General features: G+C 34.7%; 1 protein-coding gene and 2 pseudogenes across 1 annotated transcript; 1 reads left to right on the top strand and 2 right to left on the bottom strand.

Moving 5' to 3' along the window:
• Positions 1-550: 550 nt before the first annotated feature.
• On the bottom strand, positions 551-1,964 carry LOC128192826 (uncharacterized). The gene has a single exon (XM_052865811.1). It carries the CDS (start codon positions 1,691-1,693, stop codon positions 788-790), a length of 906 nt encoding a protein of 301 aa, XP_052721771.1. The 5' UTR covers positions 1,694-1,964; the 3' UTR covers positions 551-787.
• A 2,452-nt stretch (positions 1,965-4,416) lies between these two features.
• LOC128192824 (uncharacterized) lies at positions 4,417-6,606 on the bottom strand (annotated as a pseudogene).
• A 6,128-nt stretch (positions 6,607-12,734) lies between these two features.
• Positions 12,735-14,795, top strand: LOC128192821 (uncharacterized; annotated as a pseudogene).
• Positions 14,796-20,039: the final 5,244 nt, after the last annotated feature.

Raw genomic sequence — 20,039 nt, forward strand, 5'->3', positions numbered from 1 at the left:
CTTGTTAAAATAGGAAAGGCACTCCTCCTCCCCCAGAAAAAAAAGATATCTACAAGAATTGTGACCAAAGAATCTATACCTATCCCAAGTGTATACGTTCCTGCTCTAGTTCTTCTCAAGTATTGGGAAATGTAGTCATTTATCATGAACCGAGAACAAGAACATATACAAGGGTGGAGTGGGTGGGGTAAAATCATGGATAAGCTGAACCACCAATGCCATCTACCGTGCTCATCCTCAATATTCAGTACCATTGGTACAGCTCTGAGAAAGATGACGTCATCACTTTCGCGGTGACGTATTACACTTGGTATATATACCTATCCCAAGTGTATACGTTCCTGCTCTAGTTCTTCTCAAGTATTGGGAAATGTAGTCATTATCATTCCCTAGACCATCACCATTGTAACATAAGTGCCTTCACTCCTCCCAATACTCATCATCATAAAATTAATCTAAACAAAATATGTTGAGTTACAAACAGTCTGTTCTAACATACACCTGAACTTAAAGATAAAAAACACAAGTTATTCAAATGGGATAAATTTTATTGTTTAAAAAACATTATATTTATTATTTTCAAATTTTAGATTTGACATTCTTTAAACTTATCACTGTCATAAGTTATACAGCTGTTACATATCTACAAAATGTTAGTTAACAACAAATTAACCGTCACTGCTATTTACAAAACAAACAGTCCTACAAAATCCTAATATGATGTAGATGATAATTAAAGGATCTTTCTTATTCCCTAAATTTTATCGACATTCTAAAGGCCTTATCGTTAATGAAAAGCTTTCTGTAAAATATTAAAATCCCCATATTGTTGGAACTGATCTTCCACAAAATCACATTGACCTGCACTGTCTGCTAATCTACCTGCGATATAATCAGATTCTACTAAAGCTTGCAATCTACTATAATATTCTGCTGTTCCCTCTCCATACCATCCCACATGGTTCATCATTTGTCTTACATTTGTAACTGAACCAGATAAGGCCAGAGTCACTGCACACCCGGCTCGAAAACTATGAGGAGTCTCACCCTCATATATTCCTAACAAGGTAAGATACCGAATTAGTCTTTCATACATTACTGAATATGTCACTCTATCACCTATGACTCTACCATTCTCTAAAACAACTCGAAAAAGAAAACCATTTGCAAGATCCACACCCATTCTTTTACAACCTTGAACATATGTGCACATGTGCAAACCAATTACTGGACAAACAGTCTTGTCTCTGCATTTCGTAATAACAAAAACATGACATTTATGTTTATTTCCTCTTAAAGTTTTCCCAAATGTCTGTTTTATTACTAAACCAGAATTGTCATCCAATCTCTTTACCTCCTGTCCTACAAGCATTGCCAAGTCATTTGCCCTATTTCCCCCAAAGAACTGTAATTTCATCCAAGCCTGATCTCTAAGGAGCACATATCTTTCCTTCAATGAAATATCAACCCTACCCAATTCATTATCTATATACGAGGCAATTCTTTTTATTTTACCCAGAAAAATTGGCTTTGCCTGCTTAGGAACTACATGTGCTGCCGCTTGTTCCTCTTGAATGAGTTTCACATACTGTCTGATGCAATGTGCCGCTGCAGGGTTACCTGCATCACTTCTCTCATCCCAGAATTTACCACGACCACTTTCGTAAAAGATCTCCGACAAATTTTGTACCATGACCGATACTGTCCCAGCTGCTAATCGTCTTGGGCATTCACAACTTCCTAATTCTTTAGTACCCAAAAATGTACAATTTATTTTATGAACTGGTGTTTTACCAAAATCATCCTTCCATACCAGAAAATGCTTTAGATCATCAGGGGTACAATTAGATATTGTGCAATCTTTCCTCAATAGTGGAAGAAAGAAATTCAGAGAATTTTTCAAAGTATCTTTTCTCTTGGATAAAGATGATGAAGATTTGTCATTCAATTCCTTAATCCTCTTGTCAATCTTAACCAGATCCAAGCTTTCTCCCTACAAAAATGAAAAACAAACAGCTTAGGTAAACAATAGCCTGAATGCAACTAGTAGCCATCTCAGACCCTTATTATCAGTAATGAAACCTTTTCTAGAAGGAACCCTTATTACTGCCTTATCTCCCCGGGCCCCCAACTCTAAACTTTGGATTACATGCTTTTGAACAAGAGGCCACCAAACAGGTACACCGTACAGGCTTGATCAATGGCAGGACACAGGTGCACAGACCAACTTTCTGTTCCTTTAAAAATAAGAGTACCGGATGTATAAGGGCAAAAGGGGGATAAACATATGCATTAACCACCACTGACAAATCCTGAGCAAACAAATTTACACCAGATGAATATGGGGTAGGATATGGGGTAAAATGTGGTAGTGCTGTACCTCCTGAAGATTTCATCACATTAGAATCAATAGCCATGAGGTCCATTGAATGAGGTCCAAATTGCCTTTCAACACACTGCCATGAACCAATATTCAAACATGCATCACTGTAACTAAGACTACGTGAAGGTGAATCTGCCTCATTCAAATCTGAGGATACATATTGCATGTGCAGATCACAATTACAAGAAGTCACCAACTGAAATATCTGTTTTGTTATGTTGTTCAAAGATCTATCCTGTCCTCCTTGATTGTTCCAAACACTCAGAACAGCAACATTATCTACCAGTAAGTCAACCCTTGAGTCTCTAATTACTTCCTCTATTGACTTCAAGACCTGAAGGACTGCCTCAGCTTCCTTCAAATGAATAGGTCTACTGTCGTTTGTCTCCCAAAAATCTCCAAGTTCAACCTTTTCCCCTTGAAAACAAACTACTGCCCCATACTTGTAGCCGGAAGCATCCGTTGAAATATTAACTTGCTTATGCCTCTCTGACCTCCACTTTGCGTAACCCTTCCACGAGTCCAAGAAACGCCAGTATTTCAACTCTTCCCGCAATTCATCACCTATGACAATATGTTTTGAATTTTTAACTCCACATGAAATTGCATTATTAACTTCCCTGCAGTACGATTTAGCTCCTGGAATTGCAAGACCCATCGAAACACACTTGCCTGCAAAACGCTGCAAAGTTCGAATAGAAACCTCCCTGCCTGCCAAAAGTGACTCTCTTAACTCTCTAAACTTTAACTTTTTATCCTCTGGCAAGATATAAGCTAACTTTACTGAATCCACCAAAAATCCAAGGAACCGTACACATTGTTGGGGTTCCAGGCATGATTTTTCAAGTGATATTGTGTAACCTAAACGGGTTAAAATTTGAAGTAGAGCATATATCACCCTAAAACAATGTTCTTTTGCTTCCAAGTCAGTAGTGTCCTCTGATGGGTTAGCTATCATCAAACGGTCATCAATATACTGAATTGTTATTACATTCAATTTTTTAAGATAAGATGTAATTGTCATTCCAACAGTTTGATAAACATATGGTGAGGCCTTCCATCCAAAAGGCAAAACTGTGTAAACCATGATAAATCCACCAAATTCAATCCCAAAGTAAGTCTGTGAATTCTCGGACAAAGCAATGTGTTCATAGCCTGACTTTTCATCACATGTTGCCATCCATGCCTCTGAATCTATCAACCTATGAACATCATTTAAAGTTTCAAGACGAAACAGAGAATCTTTTATCCACAAATTTAAGTACCTTCCATCCAAACATAACCGTGGTTTAGATGGCTCTACTAACAAAGGCATCACAACCCTAGGCATGTCACATTCACCAATCTTCCCCAGAACTCTTATGGCTCCTGACCTTATTTTCTCATATAAAATCTGGCCTACAAACTCCTTGTGATCCCTACAACTAATACTATTTTCTAAGAAAATGCTTGAAGGTTCATCACTGTCATAAGAACGACCTTTAAAGTTTCCTTTGAAATGTGAAAAGAATTCCTTAACATCTACACCTTGTGTAAGCCACCTACTTATTCTAAACTGAATATCTTCATCTACTACTCCCTTATTCAAAACTTCATTCCAATGATCCATATTATGATGTATCTGACCTGACTTATATAATTTTGGGTCACGCAAAGGTAAATTTTTAATGTCAAAATCAACCCCTTGAAGGACAGACTCAGCTGAAGGATGTTTGGTTACAAATGAGGGAGTCCCACCTCCCAATGTCACCCATGATGAATTCTGTCTTAGTTCTACAGGAGTTGGATCAAAATCAAGTCCTCTCTCCCATTCTGGTATTCTATAATATTTATTTTCCTGTAAATATAAAGTTATGGTTAAACTATCAAGAGTCCAACATGGGAGACATATGGGTGATGGAACTCCCTCACTTGTAACCTACGTGAATAAATCGACTAAGACTTAGTTGTCTTCAGGTTACAAGGTCAGGCATTCCATTTTTTTTTTTTTCGTCCATGTAAAAGGACAAATAAACACAAAATGATGAAAAACTGTGTTTATAAATCTCAAAATCATACAAAATGTTGAGAATAAAATCTTCACAATGATTTAAAAGAAATGTGGGAAATTCACAACCAAATAATTCCTAACATTGTAATGTTGAAGGCACTAAACTTTAGAGACCCCTATAGTCTACCTGACTAATAACCCATACTTTCCACTGGAAATTCTCTACTTTCTCTTCGCTTGTTTCATAAGTTCACAATCTCTTACATAGTGGCTTGATGATTCACAAAATAAGCATGTACCCCTGCCCATACTCTGTTTCCTATAAGGCCTCCCTTGACCCTGAGGTCTGACTGACCTATACATGTATCCCCCTCCATATTGATGTGCATATGAATAAGGCTGAGGAAATCCCATTGAATACATGGGCATTGGTGGGTACAAATTTGCTAAAACTGATTCCTGTTTTGGTGGCTGAATATCCTCTTTACAGGAAGTAGTATCCCTCTTAACTTCAGAGGTCCCACTCTCCTTTAAACATTTATTTATGGCCTTAGTCACTGTACCTGCACCTTTTCCCCCAAGAACCGTTAAACATAAATTTCCCATGTTAATCTTGCCCTGCATCCTACTACATTGTCTATACAGTTCTTCATACACATCCATGTCCTCATGGTTCACTTTTCTAGCTAACCTAGATAATTCATCTAAACTTAATAAAATCAGTGCTTCACTGGGCTGGGACTGGGTACAGAGAACTTTAATCTTGTCCTTCACCTGCTGAATCTGTGTACCATCCTTGTCTTTGACTTCAGTTGTTGAATCTTGTAGCTTCCTACGTTTTCCCCCATTTGAATCCTAAAATGCATTATAAATCATTTGATAATGATTAACATCATAATAAGTAGTAATACTGTACCTGGTTGAAGTGAATATTGTTTAACCATTTATTCAAAATAATTAATCCCTATCAATGCAAATAATAGGTTAGAAATCAATATATTAGCATAATTTAACAATACATAATTAATTACTCATAATTACATATCACTCATAATTAATCACTCTTTGATGAAAAAACTCATCCGTTAACTAAGAGTACCTGGTCTTTGTCTGTTGCCTTCCTTGAATTAGAGGTACATGTAGGCCAGGTTGCTCTTGATCTGCAGTCGTTGCTGACGAGTGACCTAATTCTGGATCCTGCAAATCCTGTCCTTCTGGTTGTCCTTTTTCATTAGCATGTAATATGCAGACATGGAGTAGTAACTTTGCAAAATCCTCATCATTTGGGTCCTTCCCTATTATTTTAAATTAATTTAATTCAATAAAATGGCATCACTTGTTCTTAAACTTCTATACTTATAAATTAAAGATTTACACTGTAATATCATACATATCATTCCTTCATTCATGACAGAACTTTGTTATATTGTGAATTATAATAATACCTGCCAGTTCCAGTAACTCAATCCCGTTTTCTCCAGTTAAATCCTCAACAGCCTTCAATACATCCTCATTAGACATATTTTCGGTACGCCTTGCAGAAGAAGTCCTAGCTAACTGTTTAATGCCATGCGCATCTTGAATATCCCTCAACTTTCTGATAACTGGTAATAATTGTTTTCCTTTCAGGGAATGTTTTCTTTTTAAAACAGTAGGTAACACCATCTATGCAGGTGTCATAACAGTATTTCACTGAAGGTTCACGTCAAAACATGACTGAGCCAAAATAATTCCCGAATTTTCCCTTGAATTCGGGGCGTTTCCGCACGCGACAGGAGCTGATTTTTTTTATGAGCTGAAAAACAATGTGTAAGAGGTCTAACTATCCCATTTTTGTAATAATGCGAGGTCATTTGAATTTTTGATGCGTGTTGTTTCCGGAGGGGGGTGAAAAGGCCCGGGCTTGATTTTCAAGCACATGTGTAACTTCGAGGTAAACAAAGTCTCACGCCTTGCTGGATGCACGTGTGTATTTTGCTAGGAAATTGTAAATGAAGCGTTGTTTAAAAAGATGTCAAGAGGATTTTTTCCAGAAGTTCGTTTTGAATTTTTAATCTGTATCTAAAGTTGTGCAATTTTGGTAAGAATATATAGTAAAATTTAATACTGTAGTGCAACCTGCAGGAAAACGGGTTTGCTATGTTAAAAATTGTTTTACCTGTGTTTTAGGTATTAAATCAGCGTGTTTAGACGGAAAATGACAAACAATGGGGTTTTGTAGCCAGCAGCACGCTTATTTTGTTTTAAATGATGCATACAAAATTAGCCCACATTTCCTCTGAAATGTTCTACTGCCTCAAAACAATGACCCATTTATAATAGATCGGACCGTCTAAACTGCCCGGAAAATTTTCAGCAGATCAAATACGATGTAGTATTCATCGTCGTAAACAACAAAATCTTCTACGGGGTGTGAATTTCAAATAAAATCGGTTGTTTAGGCCCTTGTGTTACAGTAAGAAATGCTCAATTTATGTCCAAAATTGAGAAATATTGGTACGAAAGCGGAAAACAGCTGAGATGTATCACTCATGTTAGTTAGATTAGAACAAGACCGTGCTATTTTGGACAAAGGTTCTCACCATTTTCATAAATTGTATGAAATAATGACGTTTTCTCTACCCCACCCCCCAGGGGCAGGGTCATTGAATTTTTTGCTGACATAATTTCTAGGGTCCACATGATATTAATTAATTTGCGTCATTTTATACAAAATTAAAAATCAAAAAGATTCATTTAATTAACATCACATGTATGCATGTTATTATTTACTCTTAACAATACATTTTTTTTTCTCAAATTATCCAATCTCTCGTCGCATACGTTTTATCTGCGATTTACGACCTTCATAAAATCCATGTTAAATCAGTGCAATCATCCATCGACAGTCTCAATAAAATTATACCATTTAATCACATCACCAAAATTAATCTAACAAGACCTTCATTGGCGGTAAACAATCTATTACCACCTCGCTGATTATGTATATCTGGCCCTCATGGTACCTCCAGTACCAGCCATGCCATGCGGTCGTCCTCATCGACGCCGCATCATTTTAAAATTTCACTCAAAAATCAATCCTCAGCGATTGATATTTAACTATAGACCCACTGGCCATATATAAACCCTCATCGGCAATGCCCTCATCGGCAACAGACAGCTCTACTGTCTAATATAAGAAAATATATTACCTTGCCGCTTCTCAATACGTCTTCCTCCTTGGTGCAGCTCTGAGAAAGATGACGTCATCACTTTCGCGGTGACGTATTACACTTGGGATAATGAGTTTTATAAATTGTGTTATAGGCCTCCATTTACATCCTAACCTGTACTTAAAAGTGCACTATTAGATGTTAATGTTCAATATATGACAATATATGATAAGGCTCCCCCCTCAAACAACACCAGTACCCTTGACTCGGTGGTCATGAATTTCAAAATTCCAGATGAATTATATCTGTTCATCGCAGTAATGTACACGTATGCCTGCTAGTTTTTATACATGTACTCGGTAATGGAAGAAAGATTTTTAAAGAGTTAAACTATATGACCAAAATGGCCCACCCTAAATAAGAGCCTCTAGCCCTTATCAGGGGTCATAAATACAATTTTGGTATAGACCTCCCTGCCCATCCAATCCAATGCACAAAGTTTTAACGAGGCCGAGTACAGAACGAGTACGCACGCTTTCGCGCAGCGTTTGATTTGTATTGTGACGTCATCTTTTTGCTTGGTTGACGCCATGGCGTGATAGTTTCAACTGCAGATATTCAGCGAAATTTGTTGAAAATGGCTCGTTTAATGCGTAAAATTAATGTTATATTGTGGAATAATCATAACTGTCTCGAACTATAAGCTATATTTGGGCTCGGGTCGAAAACCTGAAGAGGGTTCAGCAGACCTAACCCTCTGTCACGTTTTCTTAACCCGCCTAAATATAGCTTAATTCATATATTTCAAGACAGTAACCATGTATTTTATATTAATGACCCTTAATATGTAATGTTATATATTTTTTTATTACTTAAATATGTCTGAATGCTTTAATAATACTATAAAGATCACCTTTTCCACCTTTCTCAAATAAAAAATAGCCATTATCTGACAAATCTGGGAAATTCGGCATACAAAAATCAACTTTGATAAGACCCCTGGAACAAACCAGGAGGTAAAAGGTTTTTTTTATTTGGCCATTTGATGCCTTTTAGCAATAACTTTAATATGTAGAACAGAAAAAGAAATCCCTAGGGCAGAAGTTTAAAAAATGTGCAAAATTGATACATTTCAAGCGAAATCCCATAGGGTCCTATGTTAAAGATTAACAAACTTTGAGATGACCCCCTAAACAAACGGTGTGGTAAATGTTTTATTTTTTGATCTTAAAATAATAATTATATAAATAGAAATTCAGGTAAAAAATTTCATTAAAAAATCTAGGGCAGAACTAATTAGACCCGGCCTCGTTAAAAAGAATTAAAGAGGAAGATTTTTAAAGAATAAATAAATACTCAATTACCTTATATTTTAACAAGAGATCCACTTTAAATTGAGCCAATCTTGCATCATGATATGATAAAAATCATACAATACATAATGTATCATACGATATTTGGTGGAAAATAGGTTTTGAAAAAGTTGGCGTGGATTTGAAATAGTGTATTCCTGTCAGAATATGACTATTCCTATACATATGTGCATGCATGGCATTGTACTTGATTTAGTGAAAGCGCATTATGCCAAAAACGCTAAATAGAATATACAGCCAAAAGTAATATGGTTACAGTACTGTATAATATCATACAATACTATAGTATTGCATCATATGATACACAGTTGAATCAAATTATAAAACATTGAATCATATCATTTTATACAATATTCTCTCATATCATATGATACATATAGGATCTCTCATGATTTGCGATGGTATATGATTTTTATCCAACGAGTTGTGTGTTTTCTATCCCCGAGCCTTGGCGAGGGGATAGAAAACACACAACGAGTTGGATAAAAATCATATACCATCGTAAATCATGAGAGATTCTTTTTATCACATGTTTTACCAAGTATTTTGTTAACTTTTTCTGTAAAAATTGTAATTGTGAGCCACACAACACATTATTTACAACACGTCAACAACGTTACGCATGGAAAAAAAAGTTCCTTGAATTTTAACAAACAGACATTTCATTTTCGAACATTTTTTTATGAATTCATGAAAAATAACTGAAACAACATTATATGTTTCAAATTTACATCTCAACACCCCTCAACTGAATTAATTATTTACTTTTTCATTCTACGTCAATCAGCCGTCTAAACCTACGTAATGATTAACTATGACGTCACATGGCGTAAGAACACACAGTGGAATATCAAAAATTTATCCCATGAGTGATATCCACCGTATATTGGGATAAACATGTGATAAAACATCATATTGTATAATTTTTTTACCATATCTTGTGATTGTATGTGATATTTACATGATTTGAACGAAGATAGTGATACATGTATAAATTATATCACAATGTATAAGATATTAAGACATTAGCTTTACTTGTACTATATCATGATATTGATCATTAACTATAATTTGCATATAATGTTATCATATTGGTCATGTTGATAATACCTTGTCTCAGAGAGTTTTGTAATCTTTGATTACCTATGTTTAAAATATCAAAACACAAACATGTCTGTCATTAATTAATATTTAATTTACAAATTTGAACATGCATTAGAATACAAATGTAAAAGACTTTCAACTGAAATAGCCATATGTATGCCGAGTTGACCATGAGGGATGAAGATCGATAATTAGCGATGACTTGAGGTATACTGCATTGCGTAGAAAGATAATATTATGTTTAACACAGTGAAAGGTAACTGTGAATTCCAGTCTTATATATGGAAGGGTGGTAGAAATCAACCATAGATGAACATGCATGACTTGTAGAGGATGGTAGCGACTTTAGCAAGTGCACAACTCCATTGCTGCCTCATTCCTATGTCCACTTCTATTCTAAATATGATGTTAGTAATAGCTTAATGGATTTTTGGATAGGTAATGCAGCACATATCTCCTGATATGGAGGAACCTACTGGAGATAATGTTTCAGTGTTTTATTCCTCGTCAGAACTAACTGTTAATTTTTTTCATTTTCATCTTCTCTGGAGAAGGTCCTAAAAATTCACATCAAAAACTTGAAATTGAATATCATTCACATAAACTTAAAATGCACCCAAGCCCATTTTTTTCTCTTTTTTATTAACATACACTAACAACACTAATAATGTTTATCACATGTTCAGCTCAATATGTTCTGGATAACACTCATGCATGTAACAAATTTTTTATTTGTATTCTTACCCAACATGACGTCATAATTAAACATACTGTAGGTTTAAGTTGAATGATTGACAAAGAATGAAGAATTAAGTATCAAAATATAACAGTTGAAAAGTGAAGAGTAAATCTGAGTTATAAATCTGAAGCATTTTTAAAATGCTGTTTTATATAATATATTTTTTATATATTCATAATTCATAAGATTATATGTTTGAAAAATGAAAGTTTTGATGTTTGTTAAGTTCAGAACTTTTTCAACCTGCATAAAGTATAGTTGACGTTTCTAAGAGATTGGAGTTTAACAAAAGATGTGGTATGACGTGATAAAAAGAATCTCTCATGATTTGCGATTGTATATATATATATTTTATACAATTCATTGTGTATATTCTATCTACTCGCCAAGGCTTAAGGATAATAAACACACAACTTGTTGGATAAAACTCATACAACATTTCTAATTATAAGAGATCCTATGTATATATGATAAAATCACAAAGACGAAAAACTTGACGTCATTAAATTAAACCACACAGATTATAACCTTAACATTCAATACTTAATTCCACACAGAATAGAGCTACAGGAGAGGGTGCCCAATCCCAGTTGTGATTTTGTACAATATAAATATGTTCAAATCAAATCAGAGATAGAGTAAAAGCTTACCTGAGGCAGATAAGGAGGAGTAATGTTAGCTTCCTTCGAGATTTCCAAAGGAAGTACTCCATGCTCCACTCTTACAAAACAAAATTTCATTCACATCAGAGGTCTTCTGCAGAAACATTTCACATGTAATACATTTTTGATTAAGGTAAGTAATACATTTTTTTCAGCCCGCAATAGCCTTTATGCACTACTATTGATGATTACGTCAAATCGCTCATGCCGATACTTTTGCCTTATTTGTTACGAGGGTAACAAGGGTCTGTTACCCTCGTAACCCTGTAGCAGAACAGAGATTTATAAAGAAACAAGGGTCTGTTACCCTCGTAACCCTGTTTCAGAACATAGCTTAGTATAGAAACAAGGGTCTGTTACCCTCGTAACCCTTGTAACCCTGTTTCAGAACAGAGATTTATATACAATGTAGAAACAAGGGTCTGTTACCCTCGTAACCCTTGTAACCTTGTTTCAGAACAGAGATTTATATAGAAACAAGAGTCTGTAACCCTCGTAACCCTTGTAAACCTGTTTCAGAACATAGCTTAGTATAGAAACAAGAGTCTGTTACCCTCGTAACCCTTGTAAACCTGTTTCAGAACATAGCTTAGTATAGAAACAAGGGTCTGTTACCCTCGTAACCCTTGTAACCCTGTTTCAGAGATTATTTTTAAACAATGGTCTTCCCTGGTGTTTTAGACAAATTTGTACAAGTGTTTCTTAAACAATTCATCTTAACTAAGATATACCTGGTCCTATTTTAACTCTACATAAGGATCATAACTTTTAATTCGTTCTTTGTGTAACCGGGTTACAGAATTGCCGCACTGGGAAACTGTACTGGATTTGAGACATAATATCTAATGTGATAAAAAAGGGTTGTAATGACTGATTCATTAAAAATACATGTGGATCAGCTTTATGGCCTTCATTAGATGGTTTGATACTTTCATCAATGAACCATGCCTTTTTCATGCAGTTGTGCTTTTACTCATAGTTCTGACAGTATTGTAATTCACATCTAATGTGATAAAAAGGGGTTGTATTGTCCGATTCATTTAAAATAAATGTTGATTAGCTTTATGACCTTCATTAGATGGTTTGATACTTTCATCAATGGGCCATGCCTTTTTTGTGCAGTTGTGTTTTTACTCATAGTATAACTATTGCCATTTATTATATGTATGTATACATGTTCTAATGAAAATGAAATATTTCATCAATGTCTACATTGGTCTATACTCTATAGGTCATAATGTCTTCCTTTAAATATGTATATTTACATTATTTTTTAGGTTTTATTCATTTATGAAATGGAGGATGATTTAAAACAGAAGCTAGCTTTGCTAATGTTTAATAAACAATTTGATGAGGAATATTTTTTTCTGAAACCAAAGAAAATTGACTGTTTAAAGGCAATTCAAGAAAAAGACACAGTTGCAATCCTTCCAACAGGATATGGCAAATCCCTATTATTTGAGCTACTTCCACATTTTTCGAAGTGACTGTTTGTGATATCAAATATAGTGTCATTATCATTGCACCTCTAAATGCTATAATTGAACAATAATTGAGCAAATTTGGTTCATATATCATTATGTCTGTCAGGTTTTAAAAACTGAAGCTGTGAAGTTTACTGGTATTACTCAATTCATTGGACACCCAGAGGATATCCTGTTTCATGCTGAAAGTTTGGGCAGAATTGGAAAAACAGTTGGTAAAGTTTTTGTGGTTGTCGACGAGTCCCATTGTATTTTGGACTGGGGAGAGATCTGACTTTAGACTTATATGTGAGCTAAGGCCTCATCTTCATAAGGGAATGAAGATGCTTGCAATAACAGCAACAGCAAGTAAGCATTCACAAAAAGAAATTGCAAGTCTTCTAGGAATGAAGGACTATAACGGATTAAATACAATCCAAAAAAATCCAATACAATAAGAATTGGAAAAACAGTTGGTAAAGTTTTTGTGGTTGTCGACGAGTCCCATTGTATTTTGGACTGGGGAGAGATTTGACTTTAGACTTATATGTGAGCTAAGGCCTCATCTTCCTAAGGGAATGAAGATGCTTGCAATAACAGCAACAGCAAGTAAACATTCACAAAAAGAAATTGCAAGTCTGCTAGGAATGAAGGACTACAAGGAATTAAATACAACCCCTGTACTAAATGACAATGTAAAACTCGCTGTCAAGGAAAGGATTCCATCTACAGGTGGGTGCAATACAGTGCAGGAGGCTTACAATTTTGTGTTCAAACCACTGTTGCTTCAACTGTATTCTGAAGAAGAGGATTTTTTCTTAACAGTGGTTTACTGCAAACTTCAGTGGTGTGGATATGCAATAAAACTTGCGAAAAGACTCTTAGGTCCAGTCTACAGATCAAGCTGTGCAAATGCAAGAGTAGTGCAGTCTATCATGCCCAGCAGCCACATGATGTAAGTATATTCACATCATTCATTCCATGCATGTATATACATGTACATTCAAGTATATCATCATTAACACCTGTTTACAGTTATAGATTTTAAAATACTACAGAATATAATCTAATTTTTAAATTAGATTGATTAATATCCTCAACAGTCAACATTTTCAGCTTAACATATCAATAGTTAATACACTATCCAAAAGTGTTTCACCCATTAGACTAGTATTTGCAACAGTTGCACTAGGAATGGGTTGTGATCTTAGACACATCAAAAGAATCATACATTCAGGCCCGCCCAGTTCACTTGAAGGTATACATTAAATATAAGGATCTTGATATTGTAATATAAATCATCTTCTGAATGATAACAAAGACAGTATTGAAATTCAGATTAATCTTATGCAATAAAAATGTGATTATTACATCATAAAAAAATTATAAATCAACACACATGACACAGAAACTTTATCTATATGGTTTAACAGTTGACACACAAAAAGTCGGCCGTGCTGGGAGGGATGGCTCAAAAGCAGAAGCAATTCTCTGTTATAATGGAACAGATCTTGCTCAACGACATGTTGACAGATCTGTGGAAGAATACTGCAAAGAAAGAAAATCCTGCAGGAGAGCATTTATCTCATCCTACTTTGATTCTACGGTGTCAGTTCCAGACCAGGATTGCTGCAACGTTTGTGATACTTCGAATTCCTGTTCACAAGTCTTAAAGTCTAGAGATGATTTGAAAATACCAACACTAACCAAACGACAGCAACTGTTCGACATTTTAAATGCCTATAGGTTAATAAGTGACATGTCAGGGGATTGTCAAAATCATTTGAATTAGCATATGTTTTTCATATCATCACTGATACATTTGAATATGTTGAAACAGTTGAACAACTTTCAAAGTATTTCAAGCAACCAGAAAACATTGCTCAATCAATTCATGCTATTAAAAGTCACGTATTGTCTATATTATAAAACTTATCATCTAAATGTATGATTCGCTTCTAATAAAAAGGTTAAATGATTTTATCGTCTCTAAGTTTGGTCCAAACTGAAACAACATATAAATGTACGTACCATATTTACGGTTTAGATTGATTAAAGAAAATAATCATAACAAGTGAAATCTGCTATTCTACCAAATTTCAACAAATTCTACTCAATATATGTACTTAAGAAAGCAAGGAATATAACAAAAAATCTTCAAAGATTAGAGCTCACCCATAAACAGAACTGAAAGTAAAAAATGTTATTGATTTCTTAACAAGTCTATGTTCCCTTAATCACAAAGAAGGTACATTTTCCTATGACTTTATTGAGGGAAAAAGCAAAATATTACATTGTTTGCTTGCTATTTAAATTTAAATTTGTAACATGAAGGTACATGTACATATAAATGTCAACTCTTGTATGTAATCAAACACATACATGTTAAAGCGTAAATTGAACTGCTAAAATTACAACTTGAATTCATTTTCCAGATTCAAACTGCATTTTTGTCTTGTGACAATTTATCCAGGCTATGTAGCCCTCTTCATTTAATGTACGGTGTGTCGGTGCCATTATGGTGGAAAACTGATCATAACTTCTGCCAATCTGGCTGGTAAATGGAGCAGCTTCTTTCATTTCACCAAGAAGTTTCAGTTCATCCTCATGGGCAGACTTCTTTTTGTGCTTGTTTGCTCTGACAAGAACACCACTGCATTTAATTATCATACTGAGCCGCAATCAATCTGAGCTTGACCTGCCAATGCTCGTGATTTTTTCACAACTGATTCTTCCAGGTTATTTGGCCCCGTTGCCTTAAAAAGCTTCTTAATTCTCCTGATGAGATGCTCCATCTCTTAGTCTGTTGGTATATGGGAATCTACTTTCCCAGCAGTATTTACAAATAACCCATACACTGCCTTGTGTGCAGTTTGTAAGCTGTAGGATGATTGCTGGTGGCATAAAAATCTCAACATCTCCAATGCATATTTGCTGCGGCTGTTGTGTGCTTTAAATACCTGCATCATGTACTTGAAAGTTGTCTAACTCATCAATCTATCTCTGTCCGGTACCTTGATAATATCAAGAAATTCCAGTCAAAGTAAGCCTAATTGGAGAACTGTATGTCCATAGTGCTTCACTCTGTCAAATACAATTTTCTGCACCTTCTTCTATTTTTGCTGGACAAATATAACAACTGTTGATCCATTGGGCAATTTCAGTTGTAATGGTGTGGAAACAATCTCTTCATGCTCCTGAGTAGTAACAGTGCTGGCATCAGAATCCCTGGCCCACACATACTCATCAATAAATTTGTCCATTTTATCTTGAACCCATTTTTCTATTTCTTCAGCAGGAACACCATTTGGTATATTTTTTGTTGGCTCTCCATCCAAAGTGTCTAGGCCAAAGAAATTACACAAAGCCTCTACTATGTACGCTCGGAGAAACTGATGAAAAAGTCCTTGTCATGGTCCTTCTTAACAGTTTTCCTGGAGAGCTTGATTCTGGCTGCATTCATTGTGCCTTTGTCAAAAGACTTCTCATTATGAAGTGTATTAAAGATCAACAAAAGAAAATGCATTGCAGTGTGCCAAAGTTCAAAAGTGATGGAGTATAAGTGGCTGTAGCGACCTTTATCTGTCAGACATCCAGCCCTCAAACTTTTGGCCCCTGAAAATCTTTCTCTTAGTCAACTGGTCACCTCCTATTGGTATTTGAGCTATGGGTTCTACAGCAGCTTCATAAATCTCACTGACTTTATCTTTATAATGGTCCAGTATTTGCACCATATCTGCATTCTTCTGCTCATTAAGTGGCAACACTTGGAGTGGGACAACAAGATTTTGTTTACTTAGTTCTTGGTTGTATTCTCCGAGAGTGTGGGATGGAAGATTTTCAAATAGAAATTTCAAGTTGGTTAAAAGTCTCTTGCAACCTGAGAAATGAGAAATCTATAATCATTCTTAATTCTTCTCTCATCTTCAGCTGTTGGAAGAAAAGCTGTCATTGTCAGATATTGAGGATCCCCTTGTGGGGTATCTGGCAGATCATCAAATGACTATGTCTGCATGATAATGGCCGATGCAAACCAATTAAACATTGTGCCATGTCGTTTACTTCGCTCGTGTTTTACTCCTACTATAATATTACGTGTACAGTTATCACCAATAATTTTGAAAGTATTGTAGCTTTGGATCCCTTTGACAACTTCATTCATGTGGTGGTTCCCTATATCTTCCATGACAGAAAGAGCTCCTGCATATGAAGTTGTAACTCCAAGAACCTGAAGATGGTCAAATACCTAATATGAAATATAAGAGTAAATTTAAAAAAAAAAACCATGCGATTCATTTTTATAAATCCTTGAAAGAATTAAAGATGATGTAATGACTAAATACTGCATGAATTTTACACTATGGAGCATGTCTGCAAAGAGTGATTATAGTGTTCTAAATTTGTTTAGTGATATTTAATTGATATACTAGTACCCAGCAGTATATCTTGAAACTATATTTGAATGGTCATCGATAAACTCATTTACATTAAAAAAATTGATTTTTACTACCATATTACAACATGTCAGATAGATATTGTAAATTTACTATTCAACTATGTATTTCCTTACCAACTCTTCCGTAGAGTTTGTTTCAAATACTGGTAATCAAATTGATTTTGACTCCTTCATTGTACCAAATTACTTTGAAGTAAACAGGTGACAACATTACCATATCACTGAAATGCAGCAGTAAATACAACATACATCCCAAGAGACATGGCACTAATTGCGCAAAGCCATACTTTTTCATGTTCTTCCATTTATACTACAAACAATGCCTTTTACATTTAAAGATACCTATTAAACAGAATGTAGGCTGCTGTAAACCAATTACTACTCTAGATTTTGTTTGACAGTGAACCTAACCTAATAAAGAAATTATAACATCATAATCTTCCTTTTTTAAAATTTAATACACACCTTTTCATGAACATGCTCATCCATTAAAACAATGGATAAAGTTTACTGTAGTATAGACAACTCGTGGAACCTTACTGCCATTAGGCTACTGTAAATAAACGAATGCTTTGGAATTAAACCTTCCAGGTACACTGTGGAACTGCATACCCGCACCTCAGATCTGCAGATTTCCGCATGATTCCGCATTTTTTCCTCATTTTAAATACGGAAAAAATGCAGAGAAAATACGGAGAAAATTAAATAATACGGAAATGCAGAAAAAAATCCGTAAATGATCTGGAAAATATACGGAAATAATATGGAGAATTGGACTTAGTATATTTTTCATCTGGAAAAAATACGGAGCTCTGAACTTAGAAAAATTTTCCTCCGGAAATAATACGGAGATCTAAACTTAGAAAATTTTTCCTCCGGAAAAAATACGGAGCTCTGGACTTAAAAATTATTTATTGAAAAACATTGAAAACACAAGCACTCTCATTTATTTAGGAAAAAAATGGTCAAAATAACAAAGACAGAAAAGCCATAACATCTGTATGGAAAGTAAAAAAAATTTCCTCTCTATGAACACATTATTAAATAAAGGAGAAAAAACAAAACTGATCTGATATTGTTTCAATATGTGTAATCACAAACACATTTATATGACATCAATGTGTACACTGAAAGTGACCAAAACACGGCGAGTGTTCTATACCCTTACCAAAATGAATTGTTAGCGGCAAATTTTTGGCAAACTGATTAGTTTACCAGAAAACTTTAGAACTTGTTTGCCGGTCTTTGCCAGTAGTAGCAAACTTCTGGTAAACCTCTTTTATTTTGCCAGAAGTTTACCAGACACACAATTATGTTTGCAGCTTCTTCGCCAGTAGTGGCAAACTTTAGGCAAACTCCAAAAAATTTGCCAGATGTTTACCACAAAAAGTTCTACTTTTTTCTATGTTTTGTTTACTTCCTGAGCTTGCCAAAGCTTTACCAGAAATAAGACTTATACAATTTTATACACATTCAGCACAACTTTATAATGAATTGCTGTTATGATTTTGTATATTTGTATAGAGAAAAAATAAATCTAATTAATATTTTCGGATTTAAGTTTAATTTTAAGATAGTCTCAATAAATATTTCTATTATTACGAAAATAAGATCAACTTTAATCGCATGATGTTTCATTACATAAAAGGCAAAATGCCCCCCCCCCACCTCCAGACCCCTCGTATTACGTGTTCTTTTGTAATGCTATATTCCTTTTTCCTACGTTCAAATATCAGTTAACTTAGATTGGAGTGTCAAAACCGCTTGATGTTGAATCGTGAAGATTGAAGAATGTTAAGCTACGCGCGCGCTGATTGGTCGATCAATAGGTAGCCGCCAATTTTCACATTCGATGCTGCCAAGATGGTAAAATGAATGAAATAAGGGAATAAGGCTGTGCACAAGGTAAAAGAATGATTGTCAATGGAGTGTTTACTTTTGGAATATCCGCGGCTAAACAGAGGACGAATATAAGTGAATGAATCGAGTCTCAACACCCAAGGCAACTGCATGCACCATCTTATGCCACAGGCACTTGTTTCTGAGAAAAAAATTTACCCTATAGTATAATAATAACACAAGGTATCTAACTCCGAATGAGGTAAACCACTCCCTCCCGTGTGTTGCAGTCGTTTTCGCTTTTATACGAAATGCAATGCAAAAGTGTTTAGTACCATTTTCTTCTACAATAAATTATCTAAACAACCATATAATTATAGCATGCCTACTTTTGTTGTATTCTAATATGCATAATCTGCGTCAAAACATGATAGACTCCAATGTTTAACAATCGCAAATGATTGTTTTCAGTGTTAACTATAGTTTACAGATATGAAACATAGATTATCGCGTTAACTATAATTTACAGACGTGAAATATAGATGAACGTCGTTAACCATATAGTTTTTGTAAACTATAGTTAACAGTCGATAAACCTAGTTTATCGACTGTGAAACTATGTTTAGCTCATTTTTGTGAATTTGTCTGATAAATGTAGTTTCACGAATTGTGAAATTATAATTAACAACTCTTAACTATAGTTTACGAATGTAAATTATAATTAACAAATGTGAATCTATATTTATCAGCAAAATCTATTGTTAACGTTTTTTTACAAATAGATAAACTATGGATTATCATTCGTAAACTATAGTTTACATTCGTGAAATATAGTTTCACAGATGTAAACTATAGTTAACGAATCGTTAACTATAGTT

Source organism: Crassostrea angulata, chromosome 7 (assembly GCF_025612915.1).
Source record: "Crassostrea angulata isolate pt1a10 chromosome 7, ASM2561291v2, whole genome shotgun sequence".
NCBI classification, from domain to species: domain Eukaryota; kingdom Metazoa; phylum Mollusca; class Bivalvia; order Ostreida; family Ostreidae; genus Magallana; species Magallana angulata.